Raw genomic sequence first — 20341 nt, forward strand, 5'->3', positions numbered from 1 at the left:
TTATTATTCTTACATGTGATTACCCATATGGTGTTTACACTGTGTATTTAATTAATTATTCTTAATATTAAAACTATTGTTTAGTATATTTTATGTACTATTTTCTTAATTTTAGGTGTACAAGAATTTCCAGAAAACATAAAGTGCTGTAAGTGTTTAACAATTATTGAAGCCAGTGTCAATCCCATTTCTAAGTGAGTATGAGTGATTACATTTTATTTATCTTTATATTTCCATTGGATAATAATGTACCAAGATAAAGGAAACTCACATAGTAAATGAATTTTAAATGCTGTATTTAAAATTCAATTTAATAGAATGATGGGAAAGGAATAATCAAATCAGGATAGTTCAATAAAAGATGAGTAAAAGCATTGCTGAGTAACAATGAAGACCTAATTGACAAAAGATGGCATTACTTTGAAGGAAACCGTGTCATCATTTTTTGTGGTTCTCAAGCAACATTCCATGGAAGAGCGCCAAAACTAAGAAAACAGTTATTAGTTATGGTCATGCTGGAAAATTAGCATCAAGGTTCTGATGAAAGTTCAAGAGAATGCAAGTGTATAAGGTGCATGCAAATAGCTGTCATGTGATTCAAGGTGGAAAATGAATTAAGTATGATCAGAAAAAGGGAGTACTGTATTTAGGCACCAGATATCACAGGAAGAGTAAAAAGACAATTCTGTGAGGATAGCCTAATGGAAGACATGGATGGTAAAAATACTGTGATCCGAAATAGGGTATTTGTGTGTCATGATCTGTTAATAGAGAAATGCCAAGGGAAAGTGAAACCCAGCATGTGACCATGTTTCAAATTATGATATGCCATAGTGATAGTGTGTATTGTGGAATCAAATAGGTCAAGAAACCATGAAGTGAATGGATTGGGTAAGCCCTGGACCTGAATGTTAAAGTCACTTATCTGTGGAAGTGGATGTAAAATCTAGAAAGTCTACTGAAAGTTGTAGTAACATTTGGAAGTAGATGAAATTAATCAATGTTATTGGGATGCAGATAATGAGTTGCAAAGTAAAACTGGCACTTTAATAATACAAAAACTGACAGGATTTGAGCAAAATCCCTCAGTCCTTTGTCCACATGAAGATGGGGAGACTGGGAGAAACTGAAGTTCATAGGAAAGGCATTGAATGAATCTATTGTTTCCAGTAAAAGACAAAAGGAAGTTTATCAAAAGGAATTTAAAGGGAAAATTTTCACCAATAGGGTTGAGGAGAGGGAGTAGTGAGGATGGTTTCTCTGTGGATCATGAGAAGAGGATGTAGGTGAAACTAGAAATGAAATAGAATGTAAAAGAATGAGGTAGAAGTTTAGATGAGGCTCTTTACAGTGAATGGTTTGTGAAATAATTTGAGGCCTTTAGTAGAAAGTGTGGAACATCAAGGAATAAGCTATGTTTGAATAAACCATATTCTACCTCAAATGTAGAATATGGTGAGGGGAAAGAAAAACGTGAAAAGTATTCTCCAAAACACTTAGACCAAAATGCAACTTTCTCATAAAAGAAATAAATATTATTAACTTATCACAACAGGACTATAGACACGTCCTTGACTTAAGTCATAATCCAGGGCAGATGATGAATTATTTTGATTTCTAGCTCTTTAATTCTAATAGCTCATTGTATTTAGGAATCGTGGTCAGGTCTTTGAGAGTAGAAGTCAGATGATAAATTACATATTAAAAAGCTTAAAATCTATAGTTTTATTGGCTATGCTTCTGGATTCTTTTCATATATTTAACTTTTTAAAAGATAAATGAATATAACTGATTTCATCAAAAAATATCTAACACTAAAAGAAAGTTTGGGAATTCATTAAAATATTACTCAAAAAAAAGTCAATTTAAATAGTATATCAATTTTAAAGTCAGCGGTTTTTTTTTTAAGATATATTGGGTTGGCCAAAAAGTTCATTTGGATTTTTCCCTAAGATGTATGGAAAAACCCAAACAAACTTTTTGGCCAACCCAATAACTCACATACAGTAAAATTCACTCTTTTAGGTGTATGGCTCAGTGAATTTTGACAAATGTATATAGTTACGGAATCACCATAATCATTAATATATAGACTATTTCCATCATCCCAAAAAGTTCCCTCAGCCCAGTCATCCATTGATCTGATTTCTGTCCCCATGGTTTTGCCTTTTCCAAAATATCATATAAATGGTGTCATACTTTGTGGTTTCTTTCTTAACACTGATTTTGAGGTTTATTCCTGCCATTTCAAGTATTGGTATTACATTCCCATTTATTTCTAGGTAGAATTCCATTGTATGAATATAACACAATTTGTTTATCTCTTCCTCAGTTGATAGACTTTTAAGTTGTTTCCAGTTTGGGGCTATTAAGAATAAAGTGGGTATAAACCTTTCTGTACAGGTGTTTGTGTAAGCATCTGTTTTCACTTCTGTTGGGTAAACACCTAGGAGTAGTTTTCTCTGTAGTATGGTACATGTATGCATAACCTTCTAAGAAATTTCCAAACTGTTTTCCAAAATAACTATTTCATTGTGCATTCCAAGCAGCAATCTGAGTTTCCATTGTTCCTCATTATTGTCAGCATTTGGTACTGTCAGTTTTTTTTTTCTATTTTAGCCAGTCTAGTAGATATAGTATCTCATTGTCATATCTCATTGTAGTTTTAATTTATAGTTTAAATGTCAAATTAGAATCTTTCCTTGTATTTATTTACAATCTGTATTGCTTCTTTGTTAAAAGTTCAGATTTTTTGTTCATATTTATTGACTTGTCTTTTTATTATTGAATTATATGAATTCTTTATAAATTCTGGCTAAAAATCAGATATTTGTTTGCTCTTATGACTTATCTTTTCACTTCCTAAATAGTGACTTTCAAATATAAAAAGATTTTCATTTTCATGAAGCCCTATTTATAATTTTTTTATGGTTTATTCTTCTTGTCCCTGTCTAGGAGATCATTACTAAATTCATAGTCATAAAGATTTTCCTCTATGCTTTCCTCTGGAACTTTTGTAGTTTTGGTTTTACATTTAGGTCTATGATCCATTTAAAGTTGATTTTTGTAAATATATGTAAGCTGTGAGGGTTGTGGTCCTCTCTTTTATTTATTTATTGCATATAGATATCCAACTGTTCCAGTTCCAAGATTACCTTTTTTTTTTTTTTTTTTTTTTGCGGTACGCGGGCCTCTCACTGTTGTGGCCTCTCCCGTTGCGGAGCACAGGCTCCGGACACGCAGGCTCAGCGGGCATGGCTCACGGGCCCAGCCGCTTTGCGGCATGTGGGATCTTCCCAGACCGGGGCACGAACCTGTGTCCCCTGCATCGGCAGGCGGGCTGTCAACCACTGCGCCACCAGGGAAGCCCTATCCTTTCTTTATAAAATTATCAGAGTACCTATTTTGTAAATCAATTGATCATATGTGTTTGGATCCATTTCTGAATTCTCTATTTTTTATGTTAATCTATATGCCTCTCCTAACACCAGTTTTATACTATCTTAATTACTGTAGCTTTGTAGTAATTCACACAGTCAGGGGATGTGAGTCCTTCAACTTTGTTCTTCTTTATCAAAATTATTTGGGCTCTTCTGTGCCCTTTGCTTTTCCATATAATTTTTATAATCAGCTTGCTAAAAAATATGGAATTTTGATAAGGATTTATTGAATCTGTAGACCAATTTCGGCAGAATTGACATGTCAAAAATATTGAGTATTCCTTTTTCTGAACATAATATATCTCTATACTTATTTAGATCTTTTAAAAATTTTTATCAATGTTTTGTAGATTTAAGTTTACAAATATTGTGCAAGTTTTGTTCATCTTATTCCAAGTATTTCATGTTTTGGGGACAATTACAAATAATTTTTCTATCATAGAAATATAATTGATCATTGTATATTGACCTTATATCCTGCAACTTTATTAGATTCACTTATTAGTACTAGTAAATACTTTGTAGCTTTGTGGGGGAAGGGATGTGATTTTCTATGTAGACTATCATGTCACCTGTGAATAAAGACAGTTTTATTTCATCCTTTTCAATCTGTACTTCTTTTATTTATTTATTTAGCCTTATTGACCTGGTTAGGACCTCCTGTATAATGTTGAATAGAAGAGGTGAAAACAGATATTATTGCCTTGTTCCCAATCTTAGGGAGAAAGCATTCAGACTTTCACCATTATATATGATTGTTACTTTTTTTAAATACATTCCCTTTATCAGGCTGAGGGAGTTTAAAATAATACATTTCTTACTTCCTTTTGAGCTTTTACCAGCAGGGCTGTCAGAGTTTAGATTTCTACTTTCAAACTTTTCAAGAAAATCAAGGCTTTCTCTATGATGCTCTTCAACCACTTCCTGGTTCCAAAGCCACTCCACATTTTTTAGGAATTTATTACAGCAGAATCCCAATACCAGATACCAAAATCTGTGTTAGTTTTATAATGCTGTGTAAGAAATTACCACATACTTTGTGGCTTACAACAACATATATTTACTATCTCTAAGTTTCTGTGGGTCAGAAATCTGGTCATGCTGTAGCTGGGTTCCCTGTTTGAGAGTTTCACCAGGCTACCATTAAGGGATCAAACTGCAGTCTCATCTGGAGGCTCAACTGGAGAGAAATACATTTTCAAGCTCATTCAAGTTATTGGCAGAATTCATTTTCTTGCTGTTATAAACCTGTGAGCCCCAGCATTTTGCTGGCTGACAGCTAGAGGCCACTTTTGCCTCCTTAAGGCTGGTGCAGTTCCCAGCCAGGTGACCCTCTCCATAGGCAGTTCACAACATAGCATCTTGTTTCTTCGAGGCCAACAGCAGAGTAGGGTGAGTATCATAGCAAGATGGAGTCACATAATGTAATATAGTTATGAGAATGACATCATATCCTATTTGCCACATTTCATTGATTAGAAACAAGTCACAAGTCCTACCAATACTCAAGAAGAGAAGATTTTACCAGGGCATGAACATCTGAAAGCAAAGATTATGGGGTCCACCTTAGAATCTGCCAAATCTTTGAAATCTGTTTTGCTGAGACTTTTCCCTGTCAATAGACGTTGAATTTTGTCAAAGTTTTTCTTAAAAAAATATCTATTGACATGATGATATAAATAAACCCTACCTGGTCATGAAGTATAACACTTTTTATAAATTAATGCCTTTGATTTGATATTTTGTAAGGATTTCCCCATCTATATTCATGAGGCATATTAGTCTGAAATTTTTTTCCTGTATAGTATTATTCAAGTTGCCTATTTTTTCTTGAGTGATTTCTGGTAGCTTGTGTTTTTTAGGAATGTGTACATTTCATATGTTTTCAAACTTATTGGTACCTCATTTTTCATAATTTTTTTTATTAGCCCTTTAATATCTATAATATCTCTAGTGATGCTCTCTGTTTCATTCCTGGTATCAATAATTTTTGTCTTCTTTCTTTTCTTACTTGATCAGTTATACCAGAGATTATCAATTTGCTCTATTAAAAAATAGACTTAGGTTTCATTTACTTTTCTTTATAGCTTTTCTGTTTATCTTCTTAGATACAAGAAATCTACAAAGTAGTTAAGTCATGAAAACTCTAGAATATGAAAATTATAGTTTTAAGTGTTAGCGTACTAGTTTTAGTTTTAGATGTGAACTTTATAGTATAGTCTGAATGCCTTAACCAAGTCACTGGTGAAAATTATTACAATAAAATTGAAATAACAACTTCTCAATGAGAAAGTAAGGACCAACATTTATTGAGAACCTAGAATGTCTCAGGCTTTTAGATTATTTCATTTTCATCTTCACGGCAATTATGAAGTAGATAAATATTACCTATGTAAATTTTTACATATGGAAATGCATAAAGATAGTATTTAAATTCCTGGGCTCCTTTTATTATATTTCACAAATCCTGAAGAAACATTTTGATTTTGGTTTAAATTAAAAGATACAATTTGAAAAATCTGTACATTCTTAATGCTCAACAATAAGGAAATCGCTAATAAATTATGGTACATCTACTGGATGGTTATAAAGATTATTTATAGGGTGATCATATGTCTCTGTTTGCTCAAGTCATCCCAGTTTATACCTCTTGATGTGGCATGATTAATAATAGTTCCCTTTTAACACTCCAAAGTGTCCTAGTTTGAATGATAGATTATGTAGTCACTCTGGTTATACAGCAAAATTGAAAGATAATTACAAAGTAAAGGGAGAAATCATGATACAAGTTTGCAGTGATGTTAAAATAATTAATTGGAAATTAGATCAAAATTAAATACATGAAATGGTAATAATAGTTGTGTTAAGGAGGTGGAATTATGAGCAACATTTTACTTTTCTCTTTATTTTCTAAATGTTCTCTGATAATGTTAGGTTAATTTTATAACTTTAAGGTTATAAATTAAAATATTTAGATGTAAAATATCTTTCCAATTAGAGTAGGAGATTTGACATTGGCTCCTTAATCAAAACTTATATCACCTGTATTTTAATTTTGTTTAACTGTTCTAATGGAGGTCAAATGCCTGTAATATGTTTTCATTAAACTTCTAAAGTAAATGCAATTAGAAAAGAAAAATGTTGAAACAAGGATGTCTGCAGCCAATCTTAATCTGCCTATTCCAACAATAAAATTAGCACTGATAAAAGTATTTAAATTAGTATTCTAGTTAATTTTGAAAGATCAGAATAAAAACAATACCAAGGAAAAGTAATAAAATTGCTCCAGTTTAGTGAGTTCTTAATATGGGGTGGGTAATCATTTACTCATTGGAGCAACTCTGGAAGTGGATATTAGTATGATCATTTTATAAAGAAGGAAACTGAGTCTTACAAAGATTAAGTGATCTGTAAAAGTTACAGAGATAAGTAATTGAAAGAACTGTGATTCAAACTTAGGTCTTCTGACATCAATGCCCATGTGCTCAAGCACTAAATATTTTAGGTGTCTGATTCTACTGTGCTTTCTTTATTGCAATTTGAATATGCTAATTAAAAAAATTTTATTGGAGTATAGTTGATTTACAGTTTGTGTTAGTTTCAGGTGTACAGCAAAGTGAATCAGTTATACATATACCTATATCCCCTCTTTTTTTTTAGATACTTTTCCCATATCGGCCATTACAGACTATTGAGTAGAGTTCCCTGTGCTGTACAGCAGGTTCTTATTAGTTAGCTATTTTATATTTAGTAGTGTGTATATGTCAATCCCAATCTCCCAATTTATCCCTCCCCCCACCTTATCCCCTGGTAACCATAAGTTTGTTTTCTACCTCTGTGACTCTACTTACATTTTGTAAATAAATCCATTTGTACCCTTTTTTTCAGTTTCCACATGTAAGCGATATCATGTGATACTTGTCTTTCTGTGTCTGACTTACTTTATTCAGTATGACAATCTCTAGGTCCATCCATATTGCTTCACATGGCATTATTTTGTTATTTTTTGTGGCCGAGTAATATTCCATTGTATATATGTACCACTCCTCTATCCATTCCTTTGTTGATGGGCATTTAGGTTGCTTCTATCTCCTGGCTATCATAAATAGTGCTGAAATGAACATTGGGGTGCATGTATCTTTTCAAATTCTGGTTTTCTCTGGGTATATGCCCAGTAGTGGAATCGCTGGGTCATATGGTGGTTCTATTTTTAGTTTTTTAAGGAACCTCCATACTGTTCTCTTAGTGGCTGTACCAATTTACATTCCCACCAACAGTGTAAGAATGTTCCCTTTTCTCCACTTTTAATTTCAGCCATTAATAAAATGAAAATGTTTCCTTAGAGAGAGAATTGTTTACCAGTATATATTTTTAAAAATACTTTGAATTTTTTAATAAATCAGTCAAATGTGGAAAACCACAGTTACTTTAGGAATGTGAAAGCCTTTAGGAATGTGAAAACCTTTCATTAGAGTTCCCTTACTTAGTGTAAAATGTTGGATTTCATTGAGTATCTTGGAGGAGGATAAAGACAGCCCATGACTTTCATATTCATTGAGTTTATCTAGCTTGCTAAGGAATATATTCTTCCTTGCAGGTCCTTGTATGTTCCTCTGGAAGTTGTGATGTTGACAAGTGAGACCACTGTCACTATTAAAGCTACAAAATCATACCATAAAATTAATAATGAATAAAGTTGAATATCTGTTTAGCAGACCTACTGAATATATATTTTCAAATAATATGTTTTCAAAATACAATACTAGATTATTGCGGAGATTAAAAAAATTCCTTGTCCTCAAAGAATGTATAATCTATTCCAGGAATAAAAAATTCCCAAAACTTGTATAAAATATAATTGTTATAAGCATTTTGCTAAACCTATGAATATAATGCTGTGGGGAAGATGAGGAAGAAAGCATTAATTTTGAATCTCAGTGCAGAGTAACCATTCAACAAATTCTTATTTAAGTAAATTGAAATAAAAAATACACATGCTATTAAACAAGACATACTGTATAAATATACCTTTTAATTCTACATTTTTAGAAAAGAAAGATTCGATATACAATGTCAACACATCTTTGTTTATAAGCAGACTGAAACAACTGTCTTACTTTGTATTCTGGTTTTTTCATATAACTTATTTTTGGCAGTCCAATTTTGCAATTGGAATCTGCCCAGTGTAGTCAATTCTTAAATCCTTAGAGAAGTGTTCTATGTAAGAGCCAGATTTTCTTACACGATAAACTTTGCCAGAGAAGCAGCCTAAAGAAATATATTTTTCATCAAAAGAAGTAGTACAATGTAATACCATGTAGTGCATACATGTGTGGAAAAATAGATTAAGGTAAGCTGAGTAGTTCAAACTGTCCCTATAACTAGAAAATTGGTGTTTTAAAAGGATTTTTATTTATTAATAGTTACAATGTTAAAATAAATTATTAGATAAAAAGTTTTAACATTCTTCTCATTTTACACATTTTAATCTTCTTTTTTGAAAAGTCATAAATGATTTCTTTTCTCAAATGACTATAGAAACCAAAAGGACATCAAAGTAAGATAGTAGTTAAATTGAATTGTAATCTATTGGACATCTGTGCCATTATCATAAAAACTATTTTACTATCAGGATATGAGCTCTAATGTATTATAGAAAGCAAAAAATAGAGAAAAACAAAGATCTACAATTAATTCTTTTTAATCTTATAGGATAAAGTTCAAAACTTTGCCTCAAGCATTAAGTATACTATAAATCCTGTTCCCTACTAATATTCTCAAATCTTAATTTCTAATACTCTTATACATAAAGTATTCCCTCTAGAACTCATCTTCTCTTTGTCACCCATCTCAGGTGAATTCTTACCTCTATGTTATAGAACCTCTCACTCCTCCCCTGCCTCCTTTCTCTCTCTTTTCTGTTTTTATGAATCCTACCTCCCTTTGGGAGCAAATTTATGGAAACATCCTCTATGAAGCCAGATACAAACAATCCAACTCCAAAATACAAATTGAACCAAGATATTTGTAGCAAAAATAATACATATAAGATCAGCATCTTAAGAGTGTATAAAGAATTCCTACCAAATTGTTATACAAATATTAATTGTGTTTAGTTTGGGTCCCCCAGCAGAAAAGTTTAGAAAGTAATTCAAGCAATATATTTACAAAATAATCTAAGAAAATACCAGTTAAAGATATGTTATCAAGCTATTTACTAGTATGGACCACTGGACCTTAATCTTTGTGGGAAACACTGGGAAACAGTTTAAACATATATCACAGACTTGTTAAGCACAATGGGTGAGGGAGCTGAGGTATTTATACTCCTTCTAGTCATTAGCTGAGACCTATTCATAGGGACATTAATCTCTTGTAACCAGCAATATAACTTAAGTAAACTCTTGTACACCAGAATATATGGTAAAAATAAAAAGAACATATAACAGAAATACAAACAAAAAACTAGAACCAGCTGTAATGTTCAATTAGATAGAGAATGATAAATAAATAGTGGTATATTCATACAATGGAATACTATGCTATGGTGATCAGTCATCTACATCAAAATGAATGAATTTCATTTAACTAATCAGTGAATTATTTAATAATATGAATTATTAAAAGTCTCAGAAAAATATTCATAGTATGATTTGATTTATATAATGTTCAAAAACATGCAAAACCATGTGACTTTTTTTCTTTTTTTAGAGATTTAAATAGGTGTGGTAAAACTCCTTAAAAAGCAGAAAAGTAAACATCATTCAGGAATTTGTGGAGCAAATAGATGTAGTCAGGGAGGGACACCTAGAGGGTGTTAAAGGTACCGATTCTATTTATTAAATTATACTGTGGTACATATATACTCTTTTATTTTTTTTAACATCTTTATTGGAGTGTAATTGCTTTACAATGGTGTGCTAGTTTCTGCTTTATAACAAAGTGAATCAGCTATACATATACATATATCCCCATATCTCCTCCCTCTTGCATCTCCCTCCCACCCTCCCTCCCTATCCCACTCCTCTAGGTGGTCACAAAGCACCGAGCTGATCTCCCTGTGCTATGCGGCTGCTTCCCACTAGCTATCTATTTTACACTTGGTAGTATATATGAGTCCATGCCACTATCTCACTTTGTCCCAGCTTACCCTTCCCCCTCCCTGTGTCCTCAAGTACATTCTCTATGTCTGCATCTTTATTCCTGTCCTAACCCTAAGGTTCTTCAGAAACTTTTTTTTTTTTTTAGATTCCATATATACGTGTTAGCATACTGTATTTGTTTTTCTCTTTCTGACTTCACTCTGAATGACAGACTCTAGGTCCATCCACCTCACTACAAATAACTCAATTTCGTTTCTTTTTATGGCTGAGTAATATTCCATTGTACATATGTGCCACATCTTCTTTATCCATCCATCTGTCGATGAACACTTAGGTTGCTTCCATGTCCTAGCTATTGTAAATAGAACTGCAATGAACATTGGGGTACATGACTCTTTTTGAATTATTGTTTTCTCAGGGTATATGCCCAGTGGTAGGATTGCTGGGTCATATGGTAGTTTTATTTTTAGTTTTTTAAGGAACCTCCATACTATTCTCCATAGTGGCTGTATCAATTTACATTCCCACCAACAGTGCAGGAGTGTTTCCTTTTCTCCACACCCTCTCCAGCATTTATTGTTTGTAGATTTTTTGATGATGGCCATTCTGACTGGTGTGAGGTGATACCTCATTGTAGTTTTAACTTGCATTTCTCTAATGATTAGTGATGTTGAGCATTCTTTTGTGTGTTTGTTGGCAATCTGTATATCTTCTTTGGAGAAATGTCTGTTTAGGTCTTCTGCCCATTTTTGAATTGGGCTGTTTGTTTCTTTGATACAGAGTTGCATGAGCTGCTTGTAAATTTTGGAGGTTAATCCTTTGTCAGTTGCTTCATTTGCAAATATTTTCTCCCATTCTGAGGGTTGTCTTTTCATCTTGTTTATGGTTTCCTTTTCTGTGCAAAAGCTTTTAAGTTTCATTAGATCCCATTTGTTTATTTTTGTTTTTATCTCCATTTCTCCAGGGGGTGGGTCAAAAAGGAACTTGCTGTGATTTATGTATAGAGTGTTCTGCTATACTCTTTTATATACATAAAACATTTCATAACCAAAGATTGGTCAGAGGAAGAGAAACCGTGCAATGAAACTCAGATATAGTTTTCCAGGAGTAGGGGGGAGAGCAGGAAGAGTATATTAGAAGTCCAGAAGGAGAGAACAATCAGTGATGGCAACTGTTGCTAGGCAGTGTGGGTTACGAAATGAAATGAAGTTAATGGAATTAGGGCTTAAGAGCCTTTTGTGAGTGCAGTTTCAGTAATAGAGTTAGGGTAGATGCCAGAAAGTAATAGCTTGCGGAGTAAAGTAAAAAATAGTGAGTAGAGGCAGCTCTTTAAATAATTTTGTCAGTAAATTCAAGGAAGGAGATAGGTTGGAATTTTAGGGGAAAGCAGATATGAACAGTATTTAGAAGTATTTTGTGAAAGAACATGGTCTTGTCTAAAGCCTAGATAAAGACATTAAAATTTTTAAGTAGAAATTTAATTATTAAAAAATAATATCCTTTTAAGAAAAATCCTGGAGTTAAATCTTTTTGGTAAAACTTACTTAAACATTTCAAATAATTGTTTTATCTAAGTAGTAAGATTTTCCCATAGGATATTTTCTCAACTCTTTTAATGCTTCTTAAAGTCTTTAGGATTCAGTTTAATTACTGTGACAATGTTTTTATTCAATGCACATGAATTGGATCAATTTGAATTATAATATACATGTATGTTGGTCCTGCATTAAAGAAATTATCAGTTAAAGGGACAAAATACTCCTTCCCTTTTCATGTTGGGCAGCTTTAGTCATCATTGTCACAAACTGTAGACAAATTTTAATGATTAACTGAATGAGTAGATAGCATTGCCTGACTATATATGTGAATATGCTATTGAGAAAGAACATTAAATTTAAAATTACAAAACATGTCATACAACTTGAAATTTCCATAAAAATATCTCACTGGTGTGCATAAGGTTAGGGCAACAGTAAGAAATGATGTCTCTGACTTTGGCAATGACATAAATCTCAGCATAGGAAAGCAGTGTGGAGGTGGGTGAATGCCAATTTATTTAAATAACAGGCAAAATTTTCAAGCTGTAACAACATGCTCAGTAAATTCTTCCATTACTGTGATACCGAAGGAGAGTTGAAAATGTATTACACTTCTATTTTTTCTCCTTAGAGATATATTTTTTGTTCTGTTTCTATGGCAACATCTATGCAATGACTAAACCTTTAACTCCTTTCTAGACTCCCTGATGGCTTCACACAGCTTCTAAACCTGACCCAGCTCTACCTGAATGATGCCTTTCTTGAATTTCTTCCAGCCAATTTTGGAAGGTAAGAATAAGAAGTTTAAACGATACAATTTTCTTTCATTTTCGATAAGTACTGTACCAGCACCAGTAGGTGAGGCTTCAAAAGTGACCATTGGAATTAAAGACACCCTCATTCTTGTCCAGTAAATGAGACCATGTCAATTAATGAAACATTTTGCAAAAAATAAAGTTAGGTCTTTACATGTCATTAATAATCAAATTCCAGATGAATTAAAGAGTTAAATATAAAAAAATAAAATCAGAAATGATCTGGAAAAATATGCACATGGATATTTTTGACTCTTGGGTTGGAAACTGCCTTTATAGCATAGAAACAAAAGGAAATATCATAAATGGATAGATTTGAATCCATAAAATGCTTTTAAAATAAAATAATATTAGAAAATATTTTTTAAATTAAGGTAAAACAATAAATAGGAAAATATTTCCACTGAATATGGAAAATAAATTATATCCTTAACTTATAAAGAATTCTTACAAATGAGTATGAAGTTAAAGTTCTCATTAGAAAAAAATGGGTAAATGACACATACTGGCAGTTCATAATAAATTACAAATTGGCAACACAAAAAATGTTTATCATCATAAATAATAAAAATAGTACAAATTAATATGACAACAAAGGGCCTTTGTGCTCTAGCATGTTATAAAAAGTGTAAAGTTATTTATAGACTATGAGGAAAGAGATAACCTCACACTGCTGATGAAACTGCAGAATGTTATATACTCCTTGCAGGGCAGTGTGCTTTAAAATATTTGAAAATATCTACAACCACTGCCTTTGTAATTCATTTCTAGAAATGTATCATATCATCATGTATCACACTAGGATTTATGGACAAGGATGTTTATCATTATTTACAATATGAAAAATATGGAAGCACACATCCATCTAGGAGATTGGTTGAATATATTATGGTACATCCATATGACAATACCATGTAGCAATTTATAATCTTGCCTAGAGGAATATCTATTAATTCCTATGATGTTATGTTCAAAACATATCATAGCTATATATAAACTGTGTTTTCCATACTAATATGAATGTACATGAAATAAAAGACTATTTCCTTGGAAGTGAAATTATGGATGATTTTTATTTTCATCTTTATATTTTCAATGTTTTCTAGATGTTCTAGAGTGAATTTTTTTCTTTCAGTTTTATTGAGGTATAATTGACACAGCACTATATGAGTTTAAGGTATATAACATAGTAATGACAAATTTATTACAAAATGATTAGGACAATAAATTTAGTTAACATCCATTACCTCATATAATTACAAAGAAAAAGTTTTTTGCCTTGTGATGAAAATTTTTAGAATTTACTCTCTTAGGAGCTTTCAAATATACCATGTGCCATACAGCAGTGTTAACTATAGTAATACTGTTGTGCATTATATCCCTAGTACTTATTTATCTTATAATTGTAAAGTTGTGTCTTTTGACTACCTTCACCCAGTTTCCCCCACCCCACCCCCACCTCTAGTAACCACAAATCTGATCTCTTTTTCTATGAGGTTTTTTTTTTTTCTTTTTAGATTTCACATGTAAGTGAGATCACGCAGTATTTGTCTTTCTCTGCCCAGCTTATTTTACTCAGCATAATGCCCTCAAGGTCCATCCATGTTGTTGCAAATGGCAGGATTTTCTTCTTTTTTATGGCTTTATATATATATATATATATATATATATATATATATATATATACACACACACACACACACACACACACACACACACACATGCATACATATATATGCACACATTTTCTTTATCCATTTATCTGTCAATGGAAACTTTCTTTCCATGTCTTGGCTATTTTAAATATAAAAGATATATCTTGAAAGTTAAGACATTTTAAGTTTATTGTTAACTGCATTTTTCTAAATGATCATCTTTAAAATTGTTCAAATAACTGACTGAGTGTAACTCGACACCAATCTGTTGGCAGAAGCTAATATATGACATTAAGAAGAACCCAGTGTAATAATGAAGTCCCTTAACAGGTAGCAGCCTCCATTTGCATACAGAAATCACCTCGAAAGTTTTTTCCAAATTCCCTTACTTTTGTAATCATGATTTCACAATACCTACGAATACCATACACTTGGGAAGTTCTGAAAATTCACAGATATTCAAGAGCATTTGCCTCGTTTCTAAATGAATTGATACTACGCCATTTGTCCACATAAAGTAGATTTTCCTTCTGGTACTGATGACAATGCTACAAATATACCTTTGGTTTATTAAATCAGGAAATGTTTATCTCCCTAAGACACACTTTTGCACTTTGTCCGTTCTTTTTTACTATTCCTAATATAGGGGAAGAAATTTGGGCAAACAGATAACATAATATCAAAACCCAAACCACTTAGAAATTAGAATTCAATTTTATGTGAATTGTCTGCCAAAAAAAATGCTCTATTTTATTATTGTAATCTAAAAAGCTCTATAACTTTCAGCTGGATAATTTAACAAAGAATGTATTAAGATACTTTCCAAAACCTGAGATTTAGTGTCCCTAAAGGCCAAACTAAGTCGTAAAATATTACTGCAACAGTACCAATATGAAGATTTGAGATATATAAATGTTTAAGAAACTTCTTTAACTAGTGATATACCCATGCTCTGAAGAACTAAATTACTTTATTTCAAATAAAGAATGAGTTATAAGATTAAAATTAAATTGGAAATTTGGTAGAACTCAAAACACAAAGGAAAGGAGAAGAGAACTAGTTGAATATCTAAAAGCACAGTAAATATGGGACCTTGTAGGTGAATTGTATATTTCAAATAGTGAAATATTCCCACATCACTAAGGATTTGGATAATTCAATTAATATTTGTCCTAAAGTAGCCTCAACTGAGTACATTTTAAAGCTCAGTATAGGCATTATTAACAATAGCATGTCCCAGATTGCAAACACTAACAAATACTTAAATGTGAAATACATTTCTAATTACAAATGTTATGCAAGCAACAGAAACTGTGAAAAGTTCTCATCCCCTTCACAAGATTATCCCAACTCCAGTACTGTCATACGATAGATGATACTATACATTTTTAAATGTGCGTCCACTTGAAATGTTCAGATGTTAATCTCAGAGTCAATTAAATATGGTATATTATAGCACTTTTCCCATTTTTCAATTAAAGAATAGTAATAACTTAACACATACTAAAACTTATGGTATGCCAGGCATTATGCTTTACATGTGTGACATCATTTAATATTCAAAACCCTATAAATTTTGTACTATTATCACATACTCATTATAGATGAGGAAACTGGAGTTATGAGGAGTTAATTAATTTGCCCAGTGTCACACGGCAAAAAACAGATAGGATATGAAAGAGTCTGAATATTACCCAGATCTGTCTGATCACAAAGCTCAAGCTTTTAACCACTATGCTATATTATTTGTGTTAAAAATTCATTTATTGTCTCTTAAGGGGAAGTATCACCATGTTTCAGTGAATGCAGCATCTAGTATTTAGTAGATATTCAATAATCTGTTGAATGCATACAATCAAACAACAGTGAATATAATTTTATAAAATATAGGAGATTTAGATGACTTGGTCTCAATGATATCTTTGAAAGAACTTCATTTTTAGGAAAGGGATATTTGTTATTCTCCAATGTTGATGCAACCCTACTCATAACCAATTTGCATAATTCTTAAAAATCTGTAACCATGGTATGTAATGTTTGGACATAGTTGTTTGGATAATAAAGTAACAGTTTACTTTACCATAAGAATATTATTTTATAGAGAAATATTAAGAGCAATTTTTAAATTTATTTCTACAGACTTGCCAAATTGCGGATATTGGAGTTAAGAGAAAATCACTTGAAAACTCTACCAAAGTAAGTGGCTGAATATTTTCTAAATTTGAATTGTGATTATTCACTAGTAGGAAAAAGACAGCTATTTTTATCTTGGCTATGCTTTTTCATTATGATTGAGTTAATTTTTCTACAATTTTTTTCTAGAGGCTAAAATGTACAGTGTATTATAAGGGATTCATATTAAGAATGTATCTGCTTTATAAAACTGTGTAATTACAAGTAAAGGTGGGAAGAGTCCATTTAAGATTCTTCTTAAACATACACACCAGGAAGTTACTGCATTGAAACTTAAGAAACTGACATTTTTATAGCCCCCAAACAATCAACAGTTTCAAAAGTTTCAACCTAATAGAATGTTTAGCATTTCAAGTTAATTTATGGTTTGAGATAATTTTCAGGTTTTAAATCAAAAATACACAAAAATATTTCATAAAAATGATTAAAATGTTTTTAGAGATCCTAAAATGATTTGGCAGAAAATTTATATTTATACATTCTTTCAAACTGTACCTTTTTAATAGTCTGTTTAAAATCTGGTTTACATAAAAATACAGAATATTTTTATGTCAAAACTAATCTCCAACATTTTATTCAATGTTTAGTTTAATAAACTTGTTTCATCCTGCTTTGCCTTATTTATGTCTAATGATAGAATTTTGTGCCGTTACAGAAAAAAATACCTTTGAAACTCAAAAATTATTTAAAGTGGGGATTTTTTTACTCAAATAAATAATTATGACTTGTATATGCTACAGTTAAAATATTGAAAGTACTATGTTGCTATTTTAACCCTCCTGCAGTATTGCTGAAAAATATTGAGTACAGTGATTAATTTTTGAAACATATCAGCAGGATTTAGAGACCTTTCGTCTGCTGAACCAAAACTTAATTTTATTTTTTTCTTTTTATATCCCTTCTCTAAGAAAACTACACTGAATTTCATTGATTTTTTTATATCAATACAATACTCTCAAGTACATTTTGTTACATAGACATGTATGAAAATTCTGTCAGGGCAATATAAAGCTTTCAATAATTATACAGATTTAATTTAATTATATACATAGAGATAAAACATCTATTCATTCCTCCATAAGTGGAAGACAAGGAGAGAAAATGAAAAGGAGGAATGTCACCATATCTGGATACCCTGCACTTTTGAGTGGTCTTTCTCTAAGCCAAAGCACTATGCATAGTCTTGGAAGGCACCTCTTCCACATTGGGGGCACAAACAGAAATGCGAATATGGTTGAAAGTGTTACTTGTTCAGCATTAATCTACTGCAAATGCATTTCCATCCCCCATATTTTAAATGTCTACATTTAAAGTAGAGTGAAAACAAGGCTAATTACACACTAAACTATGGTGAAAGAGCAATTGTCTCCTTCACCTAAACATGAACATTTGGGTCAAAGAGAAAATATTGATGGTGTGGAGGAGAATCCTTTCCCCTCTGCTCTTAAATAACAGTTTTGATATGAAATAAAAAATAAATCTGATACAGGTTGTCAGGTTTTTAAATATGTATTTTTAAAATATAAATTTTAAATATAAAGCCTGACCATAGATGGGTAATATGGACTTTATATGAGATAGATGTGTGAACAGTTCATAGTAATGAGTAACAATGATCATAATTGGTGAATGCGTATTCTGTAGGCTGTGAGTCAGTGGCCCAGTATCAAACAGAATTCAAATAAGTAGAATAATATGCATTTAAATTTGTTTGGCATTTTTTAAAAAAATTTGTAAAGATGTGTGGAAATGACATGGGATCTCCTTGGTAGACTGTTATATTTGTACAATTTGTATAGCTGTTACAGTTTTTACATTTAAAAAATCTGAAAAATTATTTTCAATCTAGTATGCTTATTTTTTACCTTATAGACAAAAATCAAAAAAACCAAGGGCATGCATATACATGGTGAACTTTATCCTAGTTTTGATGTCTATAAAAATGAGAATTGCAGAAAGTTCTGTTGTGAATAAAGATAAACTCTGTTTTTACTATGTATTATATGTAGTACCTTCTGATCACCAATCTAGACCTGTAATAGAGAGATATATGAGAGCTTTCTACTATCCTTTATTTTTACACTTCTAATGAAAATAAAGGAAGAAAGATAGTTTTATGAAAAACAATTTAACTTTTTAATAATTACTCCAAGAAGAGATAGCTCATGATTTCCTCATGGACACAAACAAGATGTCAAATCTTTAGCAGGTCTTCAGTGAATTTCTCTTCTTTTCATCTTCTGTCTTAAAGTCTAAATACCTGGCAAGCTATGAAAAATGTAAAAATGTGAAGAATTATGATATAACATACATTAAAATGTCTCTTTAAAGTAAGCTGATAGAGACATTTTGATAAGTGCAGATTCTAGGACAAATTCTTTCTGTTATTAAATAGAATTTAGTATTATCAATTTTTTCACACTGTTCCTTTCCTAAGGTACACATTTGCTTAAAACTCATTGACACAGTCATTCTTGATTGTGTGTAATAATTGAGGACATTGAATATCTGGAAAAAACTAGATAACCAAAAAGAAAAACCCTTTCACTTCTATGATAAAATTTGTCCTCATAGCAGAATTATCCTCTTAATTAATTTTGAAGGGTAGTCCAAAAATGAGTTTGTTCCCATTTTGGAGATTTTGCACTATCTGTTTCTCTCTGGAATTCCCTTACCTCAAATCTTTTCAGGCTAGAGCTTCCTTAGGATTCCTATCTTTCTTCAAATGGTGCCTCCTTGGAGGCTTTCCCCGATCACATCATATAAGGTTGCTCCCCCTTAGCCTTTATACCATTTCACTCTTCCGTTTGATTTTTCACACTTATGGTTCTCTAAATTGTATTGACTTTTTGTTTGCTTGGAGATGATCTCCTCAGGAGAACATAAGTTCTGTTCAGAAAAGGAATTTTTTCTGTTTTGTCACTGCTGAATCTCCTGTGCCTAAAGCAGTGCCCAGCATTTAGGGGAGTACTCAATAAGTAAACAAGAATGCTGATATATTGATTCATAATGAGAAATATCTGTCATGTGACCTGGACATTTTGTGTCACTTGATTATTTTTTCCCATAGAAAATAATATAAGATACAAAATATTAAAATAAGATGAGTCTTTGGTGAGCATCATGAAGGCAAAAAGAATAAATGGTTAGTGGATTCTCAATGGCTGATACCTGAGCCTTGAATTTTAAACCTACACACACACACACATACAGACACACACACACACACACACACACACACACACTCACTCTCTCTCTCTCTCTCTCTCTCTCTCTCTTCTTTAGGTGGTTTCAAGTTACATATAATAACCAAGTCATGACAATGGAAGAAAATAATTTCAAATTAAGGCAATTAATATTTATAACAACTAAAGAAAATCCAAAAGTATTATGACTTATTTCTTTGACTTTGTCATTAAAAAGTGATACATTTAGTTAAGAAACATATGTCAAGATGAAAATAAAGGGATAAGATAATATCTTAAAATGAAATTGAGGAACCATTTCCATGGAAGTAACGTAACAGCATACAAATGGTTAGTAATAATGGTGGGTTTTATCTTTAAATAAACATTTTCCATTTTTATGAGAATTTTT

The 20341-nt window shown here is 31.6% G+C and overlaps 1 protein-coding gene across 4 annotated transcripts in view; it reads left to right on the forward strand.

The window, feature by feature from the left end:
- LRRC7 (leucine rich repeat containing 7) overlaps positions 1-20341 on the forward strand; it is a 514499-nt gene that overhangs the window by 247504 nt on the left and 246654 nt on the right. For all 4 annotated transcript variants that reach the window (XM_032604372.1, XM_032604363.1, XM_032604391.1 and 1 more), the window contains 3 exons: positions 116-194; positions 12781-12870; positions 16691-16747. In XM_032604372.1, the coding sequence (XP_032460263.1) occupies positions 116-194; positions 12781-12870; positions 16691-16747 (226 nt within the window). The remainder of the gene's footprint in view (positions 1-115; positions 195-12780; positions 12871-16690; positions 16748-20341) is intronic.

This window comes from Phocoena sinus, chromosome 1, assembly GCF_008692025.1.
Source record: "Phocoena sinus isolate mPhoSin1 chromosome 1, mPhoSin1.pri, whole genome shotgun sequence".
Lineage (NCBI taxonomy): Eukaryota > Metazoa > Chordata > Mammalia > Artiodactyla > Phocoenidae > Phocoena > Phocoena sinus.